This window comes from Callorhinus ursinus, unplaced genomic scaffold (genome assembly GCF_003265705.2).
Source record: "Callorhinus ursinus isolate GAN/ISIS: 27379988/994484 unplaced genomic scaffold, GSC_fseal_2.0 scaffold1, whole genome shotgun sequence".
Taxonomy (NCBI): domain Eukaryota; kingdom Metazoa; phylum Chordata; class Mammalia; order Carnivora; family Otariidae; genus Callorhinus; species Callorhinus ursinus.
Genome location: NW_027397063.1, coordinates 136,286,173 through 136,311,518, shown reverse-complemented (window position 1 = coordinate 136,311,518; position 25,346 = coordinate 136,286,173). Strand labels below are relative to the sequence as shown.

The window sequence follows — 25,346 nt, the reverse complement described above, 5'->3', positions numbered from 1 at the left end:
CCCCATTGTCTCCTGGGTTATCATCTCTGAATGATGGTAGTATGGAGGGGAGGGAGGGACAGAGTTGAGGTGTAGAAGTAATGAAGGGAAATTTGTCCCAATCGCCTAGGCAAGCAGATCTCATTTTTTCCTTAGTGCTTCTTAAGTTTTCCTAATTACTCTAGAGGAAATTGACTACTTGCATAATTTTTTTTTTGAAAAAGTAGTATTCCTGTATTGATAAGACAGCTGCTCAGTACTTAAGATCTGAATCCAACTTGCAATTGCTGAGAAGGAATTGGTCAGCAGGACAGGTATAAGAAGTCTCTTTCTATCTTTCTCATGGCAGATTCTGGTGTCTTGAACCTTGGGTTGGTTTTCTTAGTCCAGCCCCATCCGCCTTATTATTTATGAGGATTCCTCCCAAGTCTGGTCTTAGCTCATCCTTCAGCCTTTGGTTTTTACTACTGTGAGTTTTCACCTTTTTAAAAATGATATCAAGAAGTGATAATATAGATGCTATTTTGCCATTAAAAAAATGTAAAGCACCCATATTCAGAAATTTACCACCTTAACCATTTCTAAGTATATAGCTTGGTAGAGTGTTGAGTACATTCACATTGCTGTGTAACCAACCTCTAGAACTCTATCTTGTGAAACAAACTCCATACCCGTTAAACACTAACTCCCCATCCCCCTACCCCCAGCCCCTAGCAACCACCATCCATTCTACTTTATCTCTTTTTGCTGTTTTTTAATTCTTAACTTTTAGGAGGTTGTGAAATGCACATTCCTTTTGAAATTTACTGTCTATGAAAATCTTAATAGTCATTCATTCATTTTGGCACATAGTTATTGAGTGCATACTCTTTGCCTGACCATATTCTAGGTTCTGGAGACCCAGCCCTGAGCAAGGGCAAATATTGTCTCTGCTTTCAGGAGCTGACATTTTAGGGAGGAGAGAAACACAGTAGACCAACAAATGAGCAGGGTGAGTTCAGATAGTGCTAAGTGCTGTGAAGACAGTAAACTGACTGATGGGACTGGGGATGCCTTTGGGGCGATGCTTTGGCTGGGGAGGTCCCAGGGGGCTTCCCTGAGCAAGTGATATTTGAGTCAACCCCTGGATTTACGAAGGAGACCTCTCCCCCATGTAGAAGAACTGGAGGGGTGGTGTTTGGAGCAGATGGAAGGGTGCACGCAAAGGCTCTTGACCTGAATGAACTTGGCTTACTTGAGGAATGGAAAACCTACCAGCATGACTTGAGCACAGTGAGCATTGGGGAGAAAATGAAATGAGACGGGGCAGTCTTGCAAGCCAGGCAGCTAGATTGCATTCCAGTTGCCATGAGAAGTCACTTGAGGTTTTTAAGCCACAGCTATGTGATCTAACACTTGACTTTAAAAAAAAAAAAATTCTGCATAAAAATATGCTTGTATTGGATAGTAGCACACACACTCAGCATGTATACAGCCATCTCAGCTGGCTCTGTTATTTTGTTTCTATCAACCAGAGTCTCCCAAGGTGTTGAAAGTCTGGGATACTTGTAGATTTTTCCTTGAGTAACTCTAACGAAAAGGCTAATTAATGGATAGGATTACTGATGGAACTTCGGAGACCCTGCGAGGTCGAGTTCTAGTTCATGTAAGGCAGTATCCACTTCAGCCTACCTTTTCTTCATCCCTTATCCTTGCTCTTAGACGGAGAACACAGTCTCCAGGGTGAGGGTCAACTGAGTTTGAGACCTATTCTTATTCCAGTGGTAGAATTGATAAAGGAATCCCCTGTGTTTACTCCTGTCCCCACTAATAAGCATACATAGATACTCTATAATAACACCTGCCTCCTAAATAAACAGTATTAGAATTAAAGAAGTCTTATTTTATTTCCCCCCCCCCCGGGTTGAGGGAGGATTAGAAAAATGCTTTTGGTTTATCACACTGGTGTTTATAAACGTGTTTCTTGCTAGAATGGAATGAACAAGTGTCCTTCGTGATGGGGCTTCCTGACTTCTGCCCCAGCAGCCGCATCTACTCGGGCTCGGGGTGGGGGGGGGGGATAGGGAAGGCACGTGACGATGCCGGCAACTTTGCAGGTCATTATGCTGATTGGCAATTAAACCACAATTTGAGCAGCTCCTTTGTGATAAAATTTGACTTGTTGTTTATTCTAATGTTTTAATGATAAATATCTTTATATAAATATTTTTTCTTAAAAATTAAGAAAAACACTTTTAAGAAAATCTGGCTTTGGTGAATGTGATTTTTTTTTTTTTTTTTTTGCCCAAGGTTGGGGAAAGAAACAGCCTATGGTAATAATTCTGGTACTGCCATCATACAGAAACTAGTTTGTAAATAGATCCAAATCCACACTTGGTACCTCGTTCAGAACAAGCCCACTTAAATTTACCATAGTCGGCTTCAAATTGGGCCCATTCCAAGTCCATCTCCTTATACAGTGGGGTACACATATTTCTTGAACTGTCAATGTTTAAATTGGAAAATACTTGGCATCATTCTCGGTCTTTATTGCAGAGAACATCCTGGGATGGCACGGGCCCAAGTCACATTCCACAGAGCAGCTGAAAAATGGGACCCTTGGCTCTTTGCCATCAGCCAGTGCCAACATAACCTGGGCGATTTTACCAAACTCCGCTGCAGAAGAGCAAAGCTTGCCGCCAGAGCCCGAGGTAAGCGAGCCGTTAGTTCTCTCTCTGCACCCGTGTGGCTTGTGTTCTCGCTTGTTCAGAAATGTAGTAATTATATTTGTAACTTGCTCATCTCTTTGTTTGAAGAGGAGACAAATTATAAAATGGACGCATTGCCTGGAGAGACAAAAGCGGCTCTGGGCACGCCTGGCACGTCTGTTCTCGTGTCTGGCAGCTGCCGTGGCTGAAATGTGATCCTACCAATGAGGAATCTCCTATTTTCATTGAAATGGGAGTCATTTTAACTTCAAGTGGGAGAAATTCAAATGCGCCCATTAAAATGATGCCTGTTGACATGCTGGGAGCAGTTACAATATATTATGTCGCTCCCCTGAATAATGGCTTCTTCATGTGGTTCATGCTAACATCAGCGCCTGCCTCACACGCTCGACCCCTGCATGCTCCAGAGCCAGGCCAGCGTCCCCGGGGCCGTGGCTGAGACTCCCGGGCCTCCCCTCCAGCTGCGGGGACTCCTGCCCTGCCGGGGCGGGGGCGGGGGCGGGGGCGGGGGGGGGTGGCCCCTGCTCAGCCTCCCGATGAGCCAGGCTTCGGCAGGCTCCGTGGACTGCCCCCTGCCGACTCACCTCTCCCGTGCCTCCCAGTGACCACTGGAAGGGAGCCAGACGCAAGGCGTCCTCCTGTCGATTTCACTTTGTGTCGCAAGGGAACTTCTATATTTTCTTTCCCGTTTGATGCACGCATTCTATCGACGGGACCTTGTGAACTGGGCTGAGCCATACCTGACTCAAGTGTTAGAGGTTGTTCTTAATTCTAACTGTGAAATCCCCTTAGCCTGAAAAATGTAGGGTGCTCATAAAATCTGTTGGGGAAGGTCGAAAGCCCCAAGGCAGCTGCTTGGGTCCAATGGTCTTGGTTATCAATTGAAAGTTTTTTCCAAGCTTCACATGATCATATTCTGTAACAGGGACTTTGGTAGCTTGGCTCTTACAGAGGTAGGATCAGCCTGCCTACAAGTGTTCCATTAGCATCTATCTATAAGGTGCCTTCTCAGGGTATGAAATGAATAGGAGATGTGAGATTCCCGAAGGCACTTGCCTCTGCCTGTACCAGGAGTTTCAGTTTGAAAACACTCGCAGCTGATGTGTAGGTGAACTGGCAGGTAAGTTGGCAACGGAATAAATGGTAGGAGCCCTGCCCGTCCCATTGCTCTTTTGAGAGCCTTGGCAGGGTGGGGGGGGCGGGGAGGGTTGGCATTTGAGGGTGAGGTGCTTAGCCGCTCAAGAGTTGAGAACTACAATAATATCCTTCATTCCCTTGGCAGAGAACCTTTGGGATTCATGTCATAATAAATACATTTAAAATCTTGCTCTAGGGAAAAATTAAGAGTAGGGAAGTAAGTTATTAGATCTTCAGTAACAATTTTATAGGATCTCATTCCCAGAGCAGCATTCTTGGGCAAAACCCAACAGAAGCCATAACCTAAGAAGCTTACTTATTGGGGCTGGTGTTCTCCCCCATTCTGGGAATCCTTCTTCGTGTTTCTTCTGCTTTTCTTCTAAAGCTGAAGCTCGAGAGGCCAGGCCTGTCCTTTTTACTTAAAATTGTTGCTCTCTTTGCCTTACCAGTCACTGGCATTGACAGAAGAGTATATAATTGTCCATAAGAAAGGACGAGCTTCCAGGTTCAACTTTTTAAAAATACTTTGAAAGAGAAGAACTAGGGAGAACTTTTTTCCCCTTAAATTAGGTTGTTTCCCCTCAATTTCTGGTTGTTGTATTACCTTTACTCCAGTCAGAGTGGTGTAAGGTATTGGTGGGTAAGTCCTCATAGCAGTGAGGACTTACGGGGACATGATGGTGTTTTGATGGTTTTCGGAGAAGGGAGAGTTCGAGACTCCTTTCATTTTTTCCAGTGACCGCTCTGGTAGATGTTTCTCACAACCCCAACTGCTAGTGTTGGTTGGATACTATTTTTACTTTAGGCCATTATGCTTTGTCACTTTTTGTTTGTTTGTTTTTCTTTTGAGAACTGAAGAAGCTAGCAATATTGACTCAATCATTTTCCTGTTAGAAAAAGGAAAATGTTTCCATTGCCTCCTTTTTGCACAATTTGGAGAAATAACCCAAGAAGGAGTGAAGTGAAATTCCTAGAGGCTAAAAATTCCTTGTAAATATGTTCCTTAACCCTTCAATATGGAGAATGAGTTACTAGGTCAGTGATCGCCAGTGAAACTCAGGATCGTAGTTACTGTGGCACTTTGAGTAAACTATTTTCTTCTGGTTTGTTGCTTGTTTTAAATCTTTAGAAGCAATAATTCGGGTATAAAAGGTATACCTCCCTCCGATGGGTGTGTGCTTTTTTAATACCACCAAGCAATTAACTCAATCCAGTTCTCATTGGACACAGACTTGGCATCATACAGTTTAGTTCAACTCTGACATGGTCTCCCTGGGGAGAGCTTCGCATCCCACAGGTGAAGGGCTCAGCCCTACAAGACTGTCCTGCCCCTCCCCCCTCGCCCCACATCTTCCGCCAATCACAAGTTCAGGTCACCTGTGCTTCTACCAATGGGCTATAGATCAGGGGTTCTCATGACCCCCTCCTTGGGTTTTAATAATTTGCTTGAGTGGCTCACAGAACTCAGCGAAACACTTCCCAGTTTATTATAAAAGATTATAATTCAGGAACAGATGGAAGAGATGCTTGGGGAAGGCACCTGAGCTGCCATGCCCTTCCCAACAATCCCCCCAGCACCTCCCCAAGTTCACCAACCTGGAAGCTCTCTGAACCTTGTTGTTTTGGGGTTTTATGGAAGCTTCATTCCAGAGGCAAGATTGATTAAATTGTTGGTGACAGAACTCCACCTCCCCCAGCCCCTCCCCCGGAATTCAGGGGGTGGGACAGAAAGTTGCACCCCTCTAATCATCGTGTTAGTTCCGCTGGAAACAGTCACCGTCCTTGGGTTCCCAAGAGGCTTCTAAAGGTCATTCATTGGGCGCCTGGGGTGGCTCAGATGGTTAAGCGACTGCCTTCGGCTCAGGTCATGATCCCGGAGTCCCGGGATCGAGCCCGCATCGGGCTCCCTGCTCAGCGGGGAGTCTGTCTCTGACCCTCTGACCCTCCCCCCTCTCATGCTCTCTATCTCTCATTCTCTCTCTCTCAAATAAATAAAATCTTTAAAAAAATTAAAAAAAAAAAGGGTCACTCATTAACGTAACAAAAGACACCTTCATCTCTCTCATCCCTTCAGGAATTCCAAGAGTTTTAGGAGCACTGTGCCAGGAATGGGGACAAAACCAAATATAAATATTTCTTGTTATAAATCACAGTGTCAAACTCCCTACCCTAGTGCTGGCTTTACTGTAAAACAGCTTACAGATACCTGGAAAATTAATGCATTTTCAAGCTTCATCTGTTTAATTCCCAGCAGAATAAAACTCAAAGACCAATGTGTATTTAATACATGAGTTAGAGCAGAACTGTAGTTGGCTCTATTATCAAGTGCAGTGATCTTAAAATTTTATTCTGCTGGGGCTAGAACTAACTATATGTGAAAATGAAATATTCTTCCATAATGAAATGAGTTAGGATCTTGGTTTTACCCATTAGCAGAACAATTTTTCAAGTCTCTTAGCACCATTTGAAATTTAAATTTAGACAGAAAAAGGGTTTTGTTGTGCTGTCTTCGGGGAAGAACGCCTTGTACCCGGGACAGGTAGAACCTTGATGGGGAGATATGGGGATTGGCTCTCTCTCTCTCTTTTTTTTTTTTTTAAAGATTTTATTTATTTATTTATTTGAGAGAGAGAGGGAATGAGAAACAGCATGAGAAGGGAGAGGGTCAGAGGGAGAAGCAGGCTCCCCACTGAGCCGGGAGCCCGATGTGGGACTCGATCCCAGGACTCCGGGATCATGACCTGAGCCGAAGGCAGTCGCTTAACCAACTGAGCCACCCAGGCGCCCCAGGGATTGGCTCTCTTGACCTTCATTTCCACCCTCCTGATGGGAAACCTAACAACTGCATGTCCCAGAATTTCTTACAGTTAGGTTTCTGAATGCATGACAGGTCCCATAAATGCATTTGTGTGATATTTGGAAGGCTGAGATGGAGCCCAAGTTTCCTCTGCTGGTGCTGCTGGTGGGCAAGGTCATGGGGATGTGGGTGTTCTGAGGCACTTGCAGGGACCAGATGCATTGTCCTGGGGCCTTAGGCCCACCTACGTGGACGTGACAAGCTGTTGGGTTGGCAGCAGCGGCCACTTCCAACACTGGGATCATGACTACCTGCCGTGGTGTGTCCTTGAAATAAAGAGTTGAAGGGGGACTTTGCTCCTCCACACCTTTCAGAGATTCTGTTAGCACCTAATTCCCATACCCAGTCCCTTTCTGATTGAAATACCTGGTGTGGTTTCTGTTTCCTGCTGTGGATCAAGACTGGGTGCGCCATTGGAATAGGAAAGCCGAGGGTGACATGGAGACAATCATGAATGTGACCGTGTATACCTATCTTTCTGAAGGGACAGAACCTTAAGATTTCAGTTTCATGGAGGCATAATTCAGGAATAATAAAAGTCACCCTTTTAAAATGCAATTTTATCACTTTTAAGCCCATTAAAATATGGAATAATTCTATCACTTTCCAAAATTCCCTAGTGTTCCTTTATAGTTAAGCCCTTGGCAGTCCTCTTGCTGTTTTCTGTCCATATAGTTTTGCCTTTTCTGGAATTCCGTTTAAATGAAATCATATAGTATGTAGCCTTTTTAGTAGGGCTTCTTTTGTTTAGTGGAATGCATTTGTGATTCATCCATGTTGTTATATTAGTCAGTGGTTCAGGCCTTATTGCTGAATAGTATCCGTTGGATTCAGAGTTTGTTTATCCATTCACCAGATGAAGAACATTTGGTAAACTTAACTTACTCAAATCCCCCATGGATAAAATAGAAAAAGGGAAACGTTTAATATAGTGTTGTATTAATCATATAAGGCAAATATTTGGTGCCCATATACCTACCCCTGGTCTGGAGGGAGAAGATGGAGGGTCAGTTCTATTTATCTCTCTATTGGAGACCCTGAACAGAGGGTTTTATTTATTTATTTATTTTTTAAAAGATTTTATTTATTTATTTATTTATTTATTTGAGAGAGCGAGAAAGAGAGAGAGAGCGCACATGAGAGGGGGGGGTCAGAGGGAGAAGCAGACTCCCCGCTGGGCGGGGAGCCCGATGCGCGACTCGATCCCGGGACTCCAGGATCATGACCTGAGCCGAAGGCAGTCGCTTAACCAACTGAGCCACCCAGGTGCCCCTGAACAGAGGGTTTAAAGCTTGTGGCTCGAGAGCATGCTGTCAGTGGGGCATCCGGGTGGCTCAGCCAGTTAAACATCTGACTCTTGGTCTCAGCTCAGGTCATGATCTCCTGGGTTGTGAGATAAGAGCCCTGTGTCTGGCTCCACGCTCAGCTGGGAGTCTGCTTGAAGATTCTCTCCCTCTGCCCCCCTCCCACTCGTTCTCTCTCACTCTAAAAGAAATAAATCTTAAAACAACAACAGCAGCAACAACAACAGCAACAACACACTGTTAGTTCTTGGCGACCCTTGGGTTGATTGTTCTTTATAAACATTGCCTGGTTAATTGTCTGAACTACAGTGGCAGCAAAGCTATTAAGAGACCACACACCCTACTCTCCCCCAAATCTAGCAGGTTCAGAAAGACTTCTCATAATGCCCCCAAATACTGAGCACTAGCATTTAGGCAAATGAGCTTCAGTTAGAAAATTGCAAAATTGAATTTTTAAGTAAGCATGTCATCATCTCTCCGACTCTTCCCCAAGGGAGGAGGAGGTTTTACAAATAAAGGAGGGAGACACATACAAAAGATTCAGCTGAATTTTCCTCAAGAAGAATTTCCATGCCCTTGGTGGATTTGTCATTTTAGCAGTGACCTTTTGAACCACTTAACGACATAGGATGCTGGCAGTTTGAAATCCTCTGACATTCAGGTTGAAGCCTGGCCCATATAATCCCCTCAACCCATTTTTATCATCTCTTCTTCATCTCCATGATACGTAAACGTGTAAGTAGATGTGACTTGAGGGTGTTTATCAGGCATAGGAGGGTGATAGATTTTGGAAGATACGGCAATAGGTTGTTTTGATCCTTTGGATAATTAACACAAATATTGAGTCTTACGTGTTTGTTCAAAATATGTGACCCATAGTTACTTGATTCCAACCATTTAACGAAGGAGTGAGACAGCTGTCACTGACTTACAGCGATTGAAAATCACTTTATGGAATTCTGTGAGAACCCCACAAAATTGAATTTCAAATGGTCGCTACACAGGAAATGTTGTTGATCACATTTGTTAGAATTTGTTCCAAGGAAGTTTGTGGGTGATACGATTTCCCCTCCCTCCCCCACTCCCCATCCTGTCGCAAGTTTGATTGTATCTCCTTCCCAGTTCCTGTAGAACAGACTTGTTTCCTCTTTGAGTCATGGCCTTCGAATCACTGACTCTTAGAAGCATCGTTAGGGGTCCAGTGGCTGCTCTCCAAACTGGAGTGGCTGACTAACTTGCCAGAAGTCCACACAGCTGGCCTGTGGGAGACAAGATGGATATCTGGACTTCCTCTCTCCCAAGCCAGTGCCTTTCCCGTACACCAGACCATCTCCTGTATCTAGTAGATACAGTAACTGAGAATCCAACAATTAGTGGCTCAAGCGATAAATGAAGTCTTCTCACACAAGAATTGTGCCAATGAGTACTTCCACGTTTGGTATAGCGACTCGCGAGGGCCTCAGAGATACAGGCTTCCGGAAACCATATGGAGGTTCCTCAGAAAATTAAAAATAGAACTACCGTGTGATCTGGCAATCTCACCTTTGTGTATTTAGCCAAAACAGTATCAGGGAGGTGGTGTCTTTAGGACGCAGCTAAGGTTAAGCGAGGTCATAAGGGTGGGGCCCTCATCCAGGACCCTAATCCAATAGGACTGTAGTCTTGTAAGAGGAGAGAGGACACAGTGAGAGGAAGGCCTTCTGCAAGCCAGGAAGAGCACTTTCACAGAACCCAGCCATGCTGGTAGCCTGCTCCCTGTCTTCCAGCCTCTAGAACTGTGAGAAAATAAAGTCTCTTGTTTACACCCCCTCATTCATGGTATTTTGTGAGGGCAGCCTGAGCGGACTAAGATACCCAGCTTCTTAACTCCCTGAATATTTCACAGTAGTTAGAATTATTTTTTAAAATATCTTGAGATGAGAAGCAAGGAGAAATGGTTTTTAGCCAAGGGACATTTCCAGGTTAGTATGCCAAGACGATGTAGATCCTGGGGGTATGTGGCTGCAAGCCCGCCTGTGGCCTGTAGCAATTAAGATGACCATCTGTAAGATGTCATGGAAGTTGAAGACATGTTTTCATGGTGTTCTAGAAGGTGTGGTTGTTCTGCCTCCCATGGCTAAGAGCTCCTTTTGGTCTTGTAAAAAAACTCCACATTTTTCTGCCCTTTTTTCTTAACAAATCAACAACAAAGATAATCATCACGCACAGACCTAAGCCCTATGTGCATTTTTCGAGGGCTCCTTGAACGTGGTTTCTGGCGGCATTAGTGAGCTCTCCTACTACAAGGCATGATGGTGTGATTTCCTCTGCAGCTTTGGGGGATTAATTTCAGTTTATGCTCCCTTTCCAAGGACTTGTTCCTTCTTCCACCCTACTTCTCTTTCTCTTCCTCTTTCCCTTTTTGTGGGTGATAATTAAGGTTTTGTTTTCTTGGTTGGGTGGTGGTGGTTTTGTTGGTGGTGGTTTTTGTTTTTTTACAGAGAGAGATCCTGAAGGGGAGGAGGGGCAGAGAGAGAGGAGGAGAGAGAATCTCAAGCAAACTCCCCACTGAGCCTAGAGGCCGACGTGGGGCTGGATCTCATGACCTGAGCCGAAATCAAGAGTCAGATGCTTAACCGACTGAGCCACCCAGGTGCCCCAGGGTGTTACTTTTATAAGAGAGAGGTGGAATGTAGCAGAAGGTCCCAGATCTACTTTCTGGGGGGCCTGTGGGGTGTGTCTCAAGACTTTTATCGGGTTTCAACACTGGAATAAGCAGGTCTTTGGGGGTAGCCTTAGGAGTGGTCGCTGTGTCGCCTTCCTTCTCTCCCCTCCCCCCACCCCAGCCAGTGTGGCTTTGTGACATAAACACCTGCACCCAGACTGTTGGGGAGGCAGCTGCCTTGGATTTGACAGGTGTGAGCTGGAGCCATATGAAAAAAATCAGCCCCGCGTGGTATAATCTAATCTATTCTGCAACAGTAGTCCAAGGATTAAGTGCTTTGAACCCAGTGAATGAATGGGCATAAAACCCTGCCGTGTTTAGTAGGGTTTTTTTTTTTCTCTCTGCCTTCCTATCACTGCTGGTGCGACGAAGGGAGGAAGTCAGATCTGAAACGGAGGTGAAGAGTTGAAGACATTGCTGCAATGTGGTATGATAATTTTTAGTATTCTGGTTTTTGGGGTCTTTTCTCTCCTCCTATAAACGTGGCCCCAGATCTCACAATCCACTCTGCTTTTCCCCTTGCTGGCCTACTCCCATGAAATTATACCCGGAGAAATGAGCTTTTCACCATCTGCCTGGCTTACATTTTTATTTGCCCACAGTGAATAACTATTCTCGAGGTGATTTATCCTCTGCCTCAGATGACGTTCACTTTCCTAAGATGGAAAGTCAACGCCCTGAGATTTATGATCTTGGGGAATGAATGTTATGGAAGAAAAGAGTACAGTCTTTTCTCACATATACTCTGGGCTTTGCCTGAATTAATCAATGAGTTCTGTATCCCTTTTGCAATTTGAATTTTGTGGATGGCTGTGGATACCCTAGTACTACACAGTGCGGGGGCTTACTGGGTGCTAAATCAAGATTGTATATTTTTAAGTTTTTGGTAATGAAGGTAGGTGTGAGCTACTCACCAGGCAGAAGGTAGATTGTGTGTGTGTGTGTGCATGAGTAAGAAAGCACTAAGCCCTGGGAGTGGTTGTCAGACTCTGTGGATACAGGATTCAAACAACCGCTTCTCTAACACTTGAACATACTTTACCAGTGACTAGTTGGCTGGCCATCCTGTCTCCAGTTCACCTCAGGACCGTAGCCCTTGAAGATATTAGAACAATAAGGGCCACGTGGTGGGCTCTGTGGGGTGAGAGCGTGCTCAGGTGTCATGTGACACCCCGTCACCACCATCTTGTTCCTCCTCTGACAGAGTGCGCTCTCACCCCTCCCCCAAAGCCCCAGCCCCTTTTCTCTGTCATTTCCATCCCCACCCCACCCCGCCCCTGCAGCCAGCTAAGTGGACACTGGACTGTCCCGACGTCATATTTGGCTCCCTCTATTGGCTGTGCTTATCCCAGCAAATGATCTCCTTGTGAAAAAGCATTAGAAGAGTGGCAGAAAGACAGACACATGGAGGAAAAGGAGACCATAAACCGTTTGGAAATGAAATTCAACATACTGGAGAACTGGATAGCCTTAAAACCATGGTAGTGTTCTTCAGAGTGTCCTACATCTCTCTTTACATTTTCCTCGATCTCACCCGAGTTTCTTTCCTTTCAAAAGAATAAGAAATGTATGTAACTTTGTTTTTTTAGAGTTATTTTAAAATTTATATTGCGGAGTATGAGATCTCAACTCCTTCTGGTGAACGTAGAGTACATAAGCCACATTACGAGCTTCAAAGAGCTTTGTGGGTCACTCTGGAAATGGCCCTCTTCCATGAGTGACGTTACGTTTTGGAAAATGTGTTTCAGATTCCAAATCTTTCTTTTCAATGGCCTTTGTACTGAAATGCAGGGCCAGCTTGTAGTTCTGACTTAAAAAAAAAGAAACATATTATGTAATTCAGGGAAAAAAGGACTCCATTGGGGATTGTGAAGTTTTCTCATGGTAGACTGATACCAATTTCATGCTCTGAATTGAGAAAAAGACATGGAAACAGGGGAAAGGGACCACTTTTACGTTTACCTGCCTTTTTTGTATTCTGCTAGAATGCATTTTTAGAGCTAAAAACTTTATTTAATAATGAGCTCTTGTATAGAAAGTCCCATAATGGGAAAATTTAGATGCTTCTCTGTGACATCGTGGTTTGCACTTAGGTGAGCGGAGACCCCTGTGCCTTGCAGAGTGAGGGAGAGGTGTCACAACGGTTGCTCCCAGAAAGCCTTTATAAACACCAGAGTGCCTGTGTCACAGAAGCAAGCTTTTGATTTATATCCTTTTTGAACACAGATTCCTTGAAGAAGCAGTCAGTAGAACATAAAGTACAAAATAATAGTAAAGACAATGAGGGGCGCCTGGGTGGCTCAGTTGGTTAAGTGTCTGACTTTGTCTCAGGTCATGATCTCAGGGTCCTGGGATCGAGCCCCACTCCCCCCTCAGGCTCCCTGCTCAGTGGGGAGTCTGCTTGCCCCTCCCCCTCTCTTGTGCACGTGCGTGCTCTCTCTCTCTCTCAAATAAATAAAATCTTAAAAAAAAAAAAAGATGAGGGGTGCCTGGTTGGCTCCATGGAGCATGCGACTCGATCTCAGGGTCTTGGGTTCAAGTTCTACACTGGGCATAGAGATTACTTAAAAAATATATAAAAAAATAAAGGCAATGAGAGATTTTGTTTTAGATAATTTGGCTGAGATGAATAAAAAGTTTTTGAAAGTCTGAGGGGTATTTTGAGAAGGAGGTATGTTAATGGTTGCATTTCTAGGACCATAGGAATAAAGCTAATATTCTCCTTCTTTGGAGCATTTTGGCATCGAGCAGATGTCAGTTTAAGCTGTCCCTGTTGGGGGTAGCAGGCTGCCTCTCTAGGATGCCCACTGTGGAGGTAACAGGGCGATCTGAAACCTATCCCCTTCACTGACTGCCATGGGGGCGTGGGCAGTATCAGTGGTAATGATGGGAGTCCTTTCCTGATGGAAATGTTAGAATCAGATGAGATCACATATTTTCGGTGTTCAGCCCAATGCCTGGTACATAGTAGGTACTCAGTGGTAAACCCTTATTCACATTGTTCTTTGCAAATCCCTGTCCGTGGATATGAGTGTATCCCCAAGAAACCCCTAAGAACATGTGTTCCTGTGCTATCCTGGGTTCCTCAAGGGAAATTCGTTTCTCTGTTGTTAGTCTTTCAAAAGAGTAGTCTGCATGTAAATGATGGCAAGTATATTTGTATGGTGAGGCATGATTTACAAAGGGCTTTCATTAATAACTTCTTCAAATATGGCTTCTCCCGATGTAGCTGATTTAATAGCCATGAAGGCAGTTTTGTTGCTGGTGTCTTGTCTGGGTTCTCTCTGAGGAAGTCCTAAAATCAGCTAGCTGGGCCCCTGGGTGGGCCCAGGTCACTGGGCATCTGTAGGCTGAGCTGCCCAGGTGGGCTGATTTCCACAGCATAGCCCAGGCTTGCCCACCAGAGGAAGTCTGGGGTGTCAAGAAATAAAGGAAGTCTAGGCAGGCTGTTTCAGCTTCCCATTGCTGCTGTAACACATTGCCACACATTTAAGAGCTTAGACAACACTAATTTATCATCTTCCAGTTCTGTAGATTAGAAGTCTGGGATGCGAGTCTCTCCCAGTGGGCTAAAATCAAGTTGTTGGCAGGACTACATTCCTTTCTGAGGGTTCTAGGCGAGAACCCATTTCCTTGGCTCTTCCAGCTTCTAGAGGCTGTCTGCCTGCCTTAGCTCATGGTCCCGTCCTCTTCTGGGCCAAGAATATTGCTTCTCTTTGGCTCTTTCCATAGTCCTTTCTACCTCTGACTTCCCTCCTCTGTCTCCCTCTTCCATTTTTAAAGACCCTTGTGGTTATGTTGGGCCCACCCACATAATCCAAGATAATCTCCCGACTTTAAGTTCAGCTGACCAGCGACCTTAATGCCCCACTGCCACGTAGCCTGACATCATCACCATCCTGGGGATTAGGACTTGGACGTCTTTGGGCCATTCATCAGCCCCCCGCAGCAAGCGCATTGGTTGGCATTCACCAAATACATTAGAAATACCATGGAAATCAACCTGAGATCGATCTCTGTCTCCAAGTAGAGCACATTGTTCAGTTGTTCCCTTTGAGGGAGGCAGTCCGCTCAGCTGGCTGTGCTATTAGGAGAAGAGTCACTGGCTTTGCTTTTTGTACACAGTGAAACTAGTTCAAACTTGTTTTTGCCAGTCGGCCGCTGGCCCTCACCCCTTCACCGACTCCCACGGCCTCCCCAGAGCCTCAGGATTAAACCAGACATGGAAGCCTGTGGTCATTTCTAACAGTTTATACAGTTCTTAGGTTGGCAGTGGAAGGAGGAGAACTCTAAAAATTATTGTGAGACAACATAATTGTTGCCATAAAAATATAGCAGAAGCTTTTGTAGGAAGTCAGAAATAAAAGTCCACTGTTTCAACTCTCCTTTAGATGCTGCCTCCAGCAGGGGGCTGCTGTCTCTCTTCTGGGGAGTTTGCACGGCAAACATACATATATATATATAGGAATTCTTACAACTATGAAATTACGCTACAGATAACATGTATAGGTAAAGAGCAGTCAACTCTAGGGTTGTGTCATGATTCGGGGAACCCTGTGCCTTACTTAATCAGACCTTCTGAGAGACATTTGGGTTGTCCAGTTTTTCTTTTACAAATACCGTTCTGCTCATATTTTGCACACTTACGCAACTATGTCTCATGTAGGGGAACTGTCTAGCAGTGGAGTTTAAGTGGAATTCAGTCAACAAATGCGGGAATTAAAAATTCTTCTGAGTATGACCAAATTGCTTGCGAAGACTGAGACAAATTTATACTTCCGCAGCAGTGCATGAGGGCTACGATTTTCCTGTATTTTTGCCATTAGAAATGAATATCAAGTGCCTGTTTTCTTGCCAGTTTTTATTTTTATTTTATTTTTAGTATTTATCTTTAAGCTCTATGCCCAGTGTGGGGCTTGAGCTCACGACCCGGAGATCAAGAGTCGCACGCTCCACTGGCTGAGCCAGCCTGGCTCCCCTCCGGTTTTTAATTTTAGAAGAAAAATGGTGGCCTGTTTTAATTTCTGTTTTATACTTACAAATGAAGTGAAGAATATGTTTCACATATTAGCCATTAATGTTTCTCCTGTTCACAGCCTCTGCACATTTTTCAATTCATTTGGACTTTCTAATTAATATTTTATAAGTGTTCTTTTTATATTAAGCCAATTAGTTCTTCATAATGTGGGGCAAGTATTTTGTCCACATCTTGGGTGCACTTCAGATATGAGAAGTAATGTCACCACTCTAGAATCTTTTCCCGTGAAGGACCCCTTAGTTTGAATCGGGTTGAGAGTCAGACTCTCATTACATCTTTTCGTAATCTAGTGTTAGTTTCAAATGAGGCTCCAGAATGGTATGTGTTGCTGTCTAGGAACACCACCAGGATGAGCCAGCTTGTTGCTCTGTGTTTGGGTTGGCTGTTTTGGAGGGAGGTACAGTAGCTATGGGAATATCCGTGAGCCGAGGTAGATGCTTGTCTGTCTTGGAAACATCATCTAGCAAGAACCAAATGGTCCTCTCGTGAAGAGTACTGACTACATAGAGCCCTTGTTATCCCCACCCTAACCTTCTCCCTGGAACTACTCCTTGCTGTGAAGGAAATGTGGAAATGTGTATAGATAGACTCATTTGACAGTGATTCTGGTTTGGACCCTCTCTCTCCATCCAGGGTCTCACGTTGCTGGTTTTTAAGACAGTTTTATGCAGGATACTTATTAACTTGGAAAAAACAACAGTGGTTTATTTCTCAAAAATGAAGCACTTAATATCAGAAGTTAAACTTTTTTTTTTTTTGTTCTAAAGACTTTAGATTATGGATGACATGATAAAGTAACCAGTTAAATATCAATTTCAAGCAAAACATCACACACCATGGGTTATTTTTAAACTTGCATGAGGGATGTTTGTTTCACGAATGGGATGAAGACTTAGTGTACAAGAGTACAACATTTGTCAAAATGTCTACCCAAGTAATGGAAAACCTAGCTTCAAGAGCCTGCATAGCAGGCTAGGTTATGCTGGAGAAAGGGAAACTGCATCAGGGTAATCATTAAAACAAAACAAAACAAAACAACCAGTGAAAACAGGAACTTAGTATTTAGAAGAGTGTAGGTCCCACCAGAGTACACTTACACCTTAAAATTCACTGTCGTCTTTTTGTGCTAAATACAATAACCCACAGTTCTGATCATTAGTAGTGCTCACCACACGTGTTCATGGTCCCCTAGGGTGACTGCAGCTGTCTCACACATTTGCCTTTGAAGTTTTCACTGAATGAAGCATTTGAAAATGGGCCAATGCTGAGTGTGATAATGTGACAGTTTTTCAAGTAGAAGACAGAGTAAGCCTCATTTGGATTTTATGGCAGTGGAATAATAGGGGAAAAATATGAATTGTTACAATTACCCTCTTAGATCCTAAGTATCAATTCACATTTGAATAAAAGTAGAAAGAAACCTTCTTTGAATACCCTCAGTCACAGTGACTATAGAAAAGTGGACATACATAATGCAAATTAAAAAGCAGAGAAAATGCCTGCTATTTGAGCCAGAGGTACTGAGTGGGATTTAGAGATTGTAACTTTAATAGCGCCTTATTGGTGCTTCCCCATCGTAGAATTAAGAGCTGTTAGCGGTTTTGTTCTGGTTTCTTTCTTTCTTTTTTTTTTTTTTTCCTACAAAACACTACTGCCTGATTCTCCCAGATGCTTTTCTGTCCATTAATATTTACAAAAATCTGGATATAGTGGAAATTTACCAGAACTCTTTTTAAGAAAAACGAAAAGTCTGAAATTGCCTGAGCGTTGCGTTGTTTCTAAAATTCCTAGCTCTTGATGTGCTTCTAGCCCTAAATCATTGGCTCTTTTGTGAGTCAGGAAATAGTAATCCAGAAACTCGGCCTTTTGGAGTGAAATGGTGTAGACTTGGCACGATTTAGATCCTGGAGGGCTGGGGTGCAGTTGTGTACATACTGATACGTGCCTTGGGGCACAGGAAATCCTCGGTGTGGGCTGGAGAGAACAGTATCTGCAGCGGAGTCCTTAATGCCCTTTGCTTTTTCCATTATTCATGACGCAGTCCTTTTTTGCCTGCAAAGAACAGTAAATGCCTCCTGCTTTTAATGACTTGTAAATCAAAACTATTCTGTGGTTTGCAGTGCCCCTGGTTATTTCTTTTGTGTTATCATACCAGGATTTCCATCGGAAAGAAGCAGTTGGGAATTTCTAAATGAGAGGCATAAATGATTAAAATAGACGGCTGAAATTCAGAGTCAGAATGAAAGGACCACCTGGTGGGGCCACTGATGAAAATACAATCACCCTCTTCTAATCAAAGTTTATAGCTTTCCATTTCCGTTTTGGGGCTGTCAAGTGGAATTCCCAGAACCTGAGCTAACGTTGAGAAAGACGGTTTGTTTCTTCAGCGTGTGCCTACTCAGGTCTTTGAGAACAGTTGTCCATTTGTCCATGTTTGGGCCCCTTGCGCCTCAGGCGGTGCCGTGTGCTCAGGAGGCGCTCCGGGTGGGGTTTGGAGAACCAGAGGGGCCAATATTCCATCTCCTGCTAGTCTTCCCTGGGTACCTGCTTGCTTGTCTCTGCTGCCCCCTGTGGCCTGCGGTGGTTAGAGCAGGGCTTCTCAACCGCTAGAACGTACCAGAAGCGCCGGGGGGGCTTGGCGGAACACAGGTTGTGCGGGGGGCCATGGGGGAGGAAATGGGAAGTTATCCAGTGGGCGTAGGGTTTCAGTTTGGAAGCTGAAAAAATTCTAGAAAGCTGTTGCACGACAGCGTCCATACAGGTGACACCATTAATACTTAAAAATAGTTAAGATGGTAAAAAAAAAAATGATTTGGGTATAAAGCGATACATTTGTCATAAGCCATGTTACACTGTACACTGCGGTCCCTCATTGCACTACATATAAATTATACTTCAACTAAAAAATAGAAGCCAAAAACCCCAAACATGCACAGTTCTGGACTCCTTGGCCCCAGAGTCTGAGTCCATAGGTCTGGGATGGGCCCCTAGCCTGGGTTATCTCTGATGGTTTTCTTGATCGTCTTTGTTGTCAAGTTCCCAGTGATGCCGAGGCTGCAGGTCCAGGAACCACACTTTCTGTAGGCCTGATTCGGAGCTTCTCCTACAGCTGCTCCGCACAGCCTCGTCGCTTTGTGTCTTTTTCCCTGTCTCTTTCAAGAGTTCCAGCCCGTAACTGTGCATAACCTGTGGAAAAAACTAGGCAGCCTAGCAATTAGTGGCGTCAAGCGTGGAGTCTGAAAGCATTGCTAACGTGGTGCCATCGACCTGAGCTTTGTTGTGTTTACTCTCTGAATAAAGGTATTTACCATCTGCAGAATCAGAAGAAATCCATCACCCAGCACAAAGCATAAATCAATAATAATTTAAACTGTGGATATAGAAAGTCAGAGTTGTATTCTTGGTGTGCATCTGTGGTTACAAAAGAAGCAAATCATAGATAGTAGAATTCCTTTAAGTTTTTAGGTCCAGAATCCTTTTAATACTGTTGGTTACCCCCAGCACATCACTCCTTCATCATGTTGTTTCTGAGGCGACAGTATTTGTAAGATTGTCCTTGTGTGCTTTATTAGAAATGTCAGATTTTCAAAATGACCTCGTCTCCGTGAGCTTTGGATTACCAAGAAGTTCAGGAAAGATAGGCCTGGCAATGGCCTGTGAGTGACCGTGGCAAAGCTTACCCAAAGGGCTGTAGAGGAGGGAGAGATTGTTCCTGACCTGGGGTCATTGGAGTCCGTATCGTGGCATGGGGCTGTGTTTGCAGAGAAAGAACAAATGGTAGAAAGCAGAGAAGTGAACGGGGAGGGCGTGAAAAGCGTAGAGCAGGCCATCCGATACAGTAACGCTACAATGATGGGAATGTTTGTACTCTGACCAATATGGTAGCCACTAGCCACGTGTGGCTGGTGAATACTTAAAATGTGGCTAGTGCCATTGGGGAATCGTACTTTAAATTTTACTTATTTTTAATGGATTTGCATAGCTCCATGTGGCCAGTGGCTATTGTGCTGGGCAGTATGAGGCTAAGGGGTGCCGTGAGGGTGCCGTCGACTGTCTAGGCAGGAGGGAGTTCAGGTGAGGAGGAAGAGGGAAAGGGAGAAAGGGGCAGGTTGAGGAGAGCCTTACAGGTTGGGCTGACTGGATAGCAGTTGTCTCTGAGCCATGGAACAGCACTGAAGACTTTCGAACGGAGAAGAGGGTATTTGGGGGAGAACATTCTAGTGGTGCAACAGAAGGCAACGTGTGAGAGGAGAATGTTTGGAGCAGAAGGAAAATCTGCACACTGGTAGGATCATACAGTTATGTGTCTAAGATCTAGGGTGTGGTGGCAGAGATGCGAGCAGGAAGGGATGTGTTGACCAGCTAGATGTCCGGATGGTGTGGCACTGGGAGGTGCCCGAGCACCTGCGGGCCTCAAGTCTGGATGACTAGGCAGGAGTGCGGTGAGCAAAATGGAGACGTCAGGATGCTGGTGGGGCCCTTCCAAGGTCTGTCTTAGATCTGAGAGGAGGCAAGGTGAGATGATGATGGCTTTCTCTCCTGTGAATGCTTCCCACCTGCATGAATCCTCTGTACTGTGTTATGTTGCCCACGGCCTACTGGTAACTCCATCTGCAGACATTTCTGGCAGGTCCAGTTTTGCTTCCGGCTCTACCTGCGGCCTTCAGTGCTCGCTCACTTCCTTATCCGCCTGCCACCATCTTACTGCTTTCCCTGGGCCCCTGTCATAGTCACTGCGTGATCCCCCAAGGGGGACCCCCCAAAACCAAACCACGGTCTGCCCAGCAAGGCCTCAGGTTCCAAGAGGACTAAGATCTTTTCCGTATTCCTCTACTGTGCCTCACAGAGAGCCTGACATGCCTATTTACTGCACGAAGGAAAGGGAGGGACCCTTCCTGGAGGCTGTAGGGGAGAATCTGCTCCCTTGCCTTTTCTGGCTTCTAGAGGCTGCCTGCTTTCTTCGGCTTGTGGCCCCTTCCTCTGTCTTCAAAGCCAGCAATTGTCACATCTCACTGACTATGCTCACCTTCTGACCACAGCCAGGGAAGGGTTTCCAATTTCTGGGATTCCTGTGATTATACTGGATAATCCAGGACTCTGTTCCTGTTTCGAGGCCCTTAACCACCTCTAGAAGGCCTATTTTGTCACAGAAGGTAACATTCACAGGCCCCTTAGGACACGGACCTCCAGGGGAGACCGTTATTCTGCCTACCGCAGATGGCTGTTGCGGGGGAGATGGTGAGCAGGCGGGTGATGCATGAAGCTGGAGTTTCAGGAGAAGGCTGAGCTTGAGGGAGAAATTTAGAGGTCATCGGTGAATAAATGGTGGAAAGCCGTGGCGTCAGGTGGGCTCCCCAAGGGAATGAGTCCAAGCCATAAGGTTAAACCATGTGTTGCCCGCTCGGCCAAACTGTCCGGATGTCATGCCGCTCCTTCTCTTGGGATGTCCCCTTCTCCCTCTGGCTGCCCTAAGCACTGCCCTTGGGTGACACTCAGCTCAGAGTCTGCCCCTCTGGTCACCCAGGCCACGGCCTTCCTCCTGCCCTTGTTGTTTGGCTTTCCATTTTGTGTCCTTTTATTTATACTTTTATTCTCATTTTTTAAATAACAGCTTTATGAGATATAATTCAAATGCCATGCCATTCACTCATTTAAAATGTACCATTTCATGGGTTTTAGTGTTTTCGCAGATAAGTCCCACTATCACCACAGTCAATTTTAGAACATTTTCATCACCCCAGGGCGCCTGGGTGGCTCAGTCAGTTAAGCGTCTGCCTGCGGCTCAGGTCGTGATCCCAGGGTCCTGGGATCGAGCCCCACGTCCAGGCTCCCTGCTCCCGTGGGAAGCCTGCTTCTCCCTCTCCCCGCCTCTGTCTCTCTGTCAAATAAATAAAATCTTTAAAAAAAAAAAAAAAAACATTTTCATCACCCCCAGAAGAAACCCTGTAGCCTTTAGCTGTCACCCCTTATTCCGCCCACCCTCCCAGCCCCTGCCCAACCGCTAACCTGCTTTCTGTCTTCATCTGTCTTCCTGTTCTGGACGTCTCCTATAAGTGGAACCATGTCATATGTGATCTTTTACGACTGGCTGTCTTTTCCATTTTAAAGATTTTTTTTTTTTTTTTGAGAGAGAGAGAGAGAGGGAGAGCATGAGTGGGGGAGCGGCAGAGGGAGAGGGAGTAACAGACTCCCCGCTGAGCAAGGAGCCCGATGTGAGGCTCCACCCCAGGACCCTGACCTGAGCTGAAGGCAGACGTTTAACCAACTGAGTGCCGCAGGCACCCCTGTCATTTTCATTTTAAATCTGGATTTTGTCCTTGCACGCTCAAGTTGTCCCCACTGTTTCTTTAGTTTTATTCACTTATTCCTTAACACATATTTTATTGAGCATTGTTATAAAAACCAGCCTTTGTCTTGAGATTCTACAACTGAAAACCTGAATTAGACAGGAGTTCTAATGGGAGACTGTCATGAAGGAGTTTCAGAACGCTAGGGTAAGCCCACCACAAGGCCACTACTGTCCACTCCTCGGTTCCTGGCCGATGGTACTAATTGATCAACAGCATTCTTTCTCCCGATCCCAGAGGTGGCTTCCAGGTGTGTATCAACCCGGAGCGCTAAGTAGCCAGCCCAAATAATCAGTGTTCTCTACCGAGAGAGATTTGGCATTCCAGTTCCAACGGGAAAGCGGATGTGCAGTTGCATAAATCCAGTCGATGAGTGCCAGGTGGGGCGCCTAGAGGGAGCTAAGGAATTCCTTGTTGGGATGGAGGCACCACCTCTTGCTGCTGCAAAGCGTGGTTGAACAAAGCCTCCAAGGAGGAGGTGGAGCTTACGGGTTCCCCCCAGGGCCAGGGGGGAGAAAAAAGATCTGTGTACTCCTCAAGCAGGTTACCAGCTTGTCAAATGCAGACACTAGGTCTTAAGCATCCTTCTATCTTCAGTATCTAATGGGGGTGTTCGAGGCAGTCGGGGTGATGGTAACTCTTGCAACTCGGGTGCCTGCTCCCCATTCAGCCGATCTGCAGGAGGTCTTTTATGTCTTAAACCATTGCGTTTCCTCATACCAGAAACTAGGGCGGCTGGAATGGGCCTGGCACGAGTTTCGTCCCTCTCTTTCCCAGGCCTTCCAGAGAGCTCAGGTAGCTGCCATTGCAGCTCACTGCTCACGCACGCTCTGCTTTGTTGCCCTTGCTGCTTGGTATTTGTCTCCTGTGGTTCTCCCGATCTGCATGTGGCCCTTGGCTGAGATTTGTTTTGGAATTTCTACAGATCCCTTCCGTGGGCAGCCCTAGATTCTAGAAGTACTGCTCCCTCATGGGCAGGGCCATGGGCTCTGTGGGAGACTCGGACCTTTACAGCCCCAGAGCCCTCTGGGTCCTTGTTGCAGGGGATGACCTGGCAAAGGAGCTTGAGCAGCGTCACCCAGCTTCTGGAGGGCTGGCTCGGAGGACACGGGTGCTGTAGCAGAGGCTTCTAGATCACCGCGCCCACCGGTGCCCCCAGGCCCCGGTGGGTCAGCCACGGGCTCCCGAGCGCAGTGGCTGCTTACTGGGCTTGATCCGGGGTCCCGGCTCCGGGCTCAGCACTCTCCATGCTTTGTCTTCTGTAGGCCCGTCAGCGGCCACCTGAGGTGTGGGTAGTCCCGCCTCCATTTCAGAGATGAGCAGACGGAGCCTGACAGGTGGAAGGTAGCGGACTCAGGATTTATATCGGGGCCATCTCTCCAGCTTCGCTGCCTCCCAGAGCTGCAGCGATTATGTTCTCGGCTCTCCTGCCCTCTTCCTTTTCCTTCTCGAGCCTTTGACCCCAGTGCTCACAAGCTGTCCATGGGCTTGGAAATGGGCCTGTGCTGCTTGCGTCGCTCAGGCCATGGGGACCAGTGCCCCGCAACCCGGTGTGGCCTCGCTGTCACCCCAGGCTTGGCGAGCTCTTGGCCGGGCCGGTAACTCAGTGCTGGACTGGGTTGCAAAGCGCCCAACTTCTGCTGATTGAGATCGTGTCATAAAAGCACGCGATACAGCGCTTGGCTCTTGGGCGTGATCATTGCGTGTTTGCCCTTCCTGCTGTTCCCGGTGGCTGCTGGGGCTGGAGGAGCCGAGGCGTGGTGTGTGGCCTTGGGATGCCTGCATGTGGTCGCCAGGACGGTCATTGGCACGCTTGCTTCCGGTGCCCCAGCTGCGAGATAATCACCTCCCCCTTCACAGCTGTGGCTGCTTCCTTACGTGGTGGTGTGCGGTTTGGTTTTTTGTTTTTTTCTGTACTTTTAAAGGTTTGCTTTGTACCCTTCTCAATTCCTTTCTTTTTCGCTTTCATTTAAAAATGGTTTCCGAGCAGCTACATGGAAATGAGAAAAGGGCCGATGTTGTTTGCGATGAACGCTTCTCTCTGGTATTTTTTTAAAGGAACACCTGTTGCATCCTCTTGGCATAATTGTGCCTGATCATGCTTGCTGATGATGAATGTTCCCCCCCCGCCCGACCCCCACCCATCCTCTCCCCCTCCCCAGAAGTGACTTCCTTCTACTTTCCAGCCTGTGTTTTATTGAAAATGAACCTTTCTGCAGGTCGGCCCCTTTGCTCAGGAAGAGCATCTGTCCTTCCAGTCTATGAGAGCCAAGTGTGGTAAATGTGTGTGTATGTGTGGTTAGAGCCAGAAAGCCAGCGCATCCACTGGGAGGCGGCAGAAGGATTGTGATGTCAGTGGCAACCAACTCAGCATCTCCAAAACGGCAGCTGGGACCAGCCTGCTGTGTGGACATGCTTGTACTTGAACCTGTTAAGGATTAGAGCCAACTCGTCCATCGGGTTCCCTCTCCTCGCACAGTGGCCTCATCGTACCTACCTCCAAATGACAAGATAAGGTCCCCTAATTACAGTGGTGGCCTTCAAGGCACAGTTGGCCACCTGGCTTTGGATGTGGCTCCACGTAGAAGATCATACATGCGAGGAGCCTAGCCTTCGGCTGCCGCCCTGCGTCAGGGCCAAGGGGCATCAGGTGTACAAGACATCATCTGAAGACATATGTCTGACATCAAGCTCTTTGGCATGACTTCTGACCAGAGGAGAGCGTCCGTCCATTCAACTGAGAGACCCTCCGCTCAGCAAAGATGGCCTGCTTTTTGGAACTTGGAGACAGGCACAAAAGAGACTCTTCTGGGGAAGAAATCCCACCTGTGCTAAGTGTGGGAAGGACAGTAGGTCATTAGGAGCAGCCACTTTACATTCATATGACAAAACTGTATGTGTGTGTCCTTGGGGGAAATAATTTTTCTAAGCATGTGTTAGTGTCTTGCACTTGATAGTCATGCGATATAATTGTCTTATTGTAGAATGAGGGATAAAAATGCCAGGTGAATTTGCTGGCCTGCTGGCCATCTTTGTATGCCCTGCGCGATACTGATGGTATTGACTTGTGTATGAAGTTGGCTTGGGTCTTTGAATACGGCTGTGCCGGTTTTCCTCACCTTGTACTGTTAGACTGGACTTCTGAGTATGTAAAATATTACTAATGTGAACATACGCAATGAGGATCAAGGAACGACTATGATAATTTGGTTGACTAGGCTATAAATATTGAGATGAGAAAAATGACTAGAGATAAAAGGGACTTAATACTT

At 46.0% G+C, this 25,346-nt stretch overlaps 1 protein-coding gene across 4 annotated transcripts in view; it reads left to right on the top strand.

The window, feature by feature from the left end:
• OSBPL10 (oxysterol binding protein like 10) overlaps positions 1-25,346 on the top strand; it is a 307,228-nt gene that overhangs the window by 243,539 nt on the left and 38,343 nt on the right. For all 4 annotated transcript variants that reach the window (XM_073901191.1, XM_073901195.1, XM_025883402.2 and 1 more), the window contains one exon: positions 2,515-2,669. In XM_073901191.1, coding sequence (XP_073757292.1) covers positions 2,515-2,669 — 155 coding nt within the window. The remainder of the gene's footprint in view (positions 1-2,514; positions 2,670-25,346) is intronic.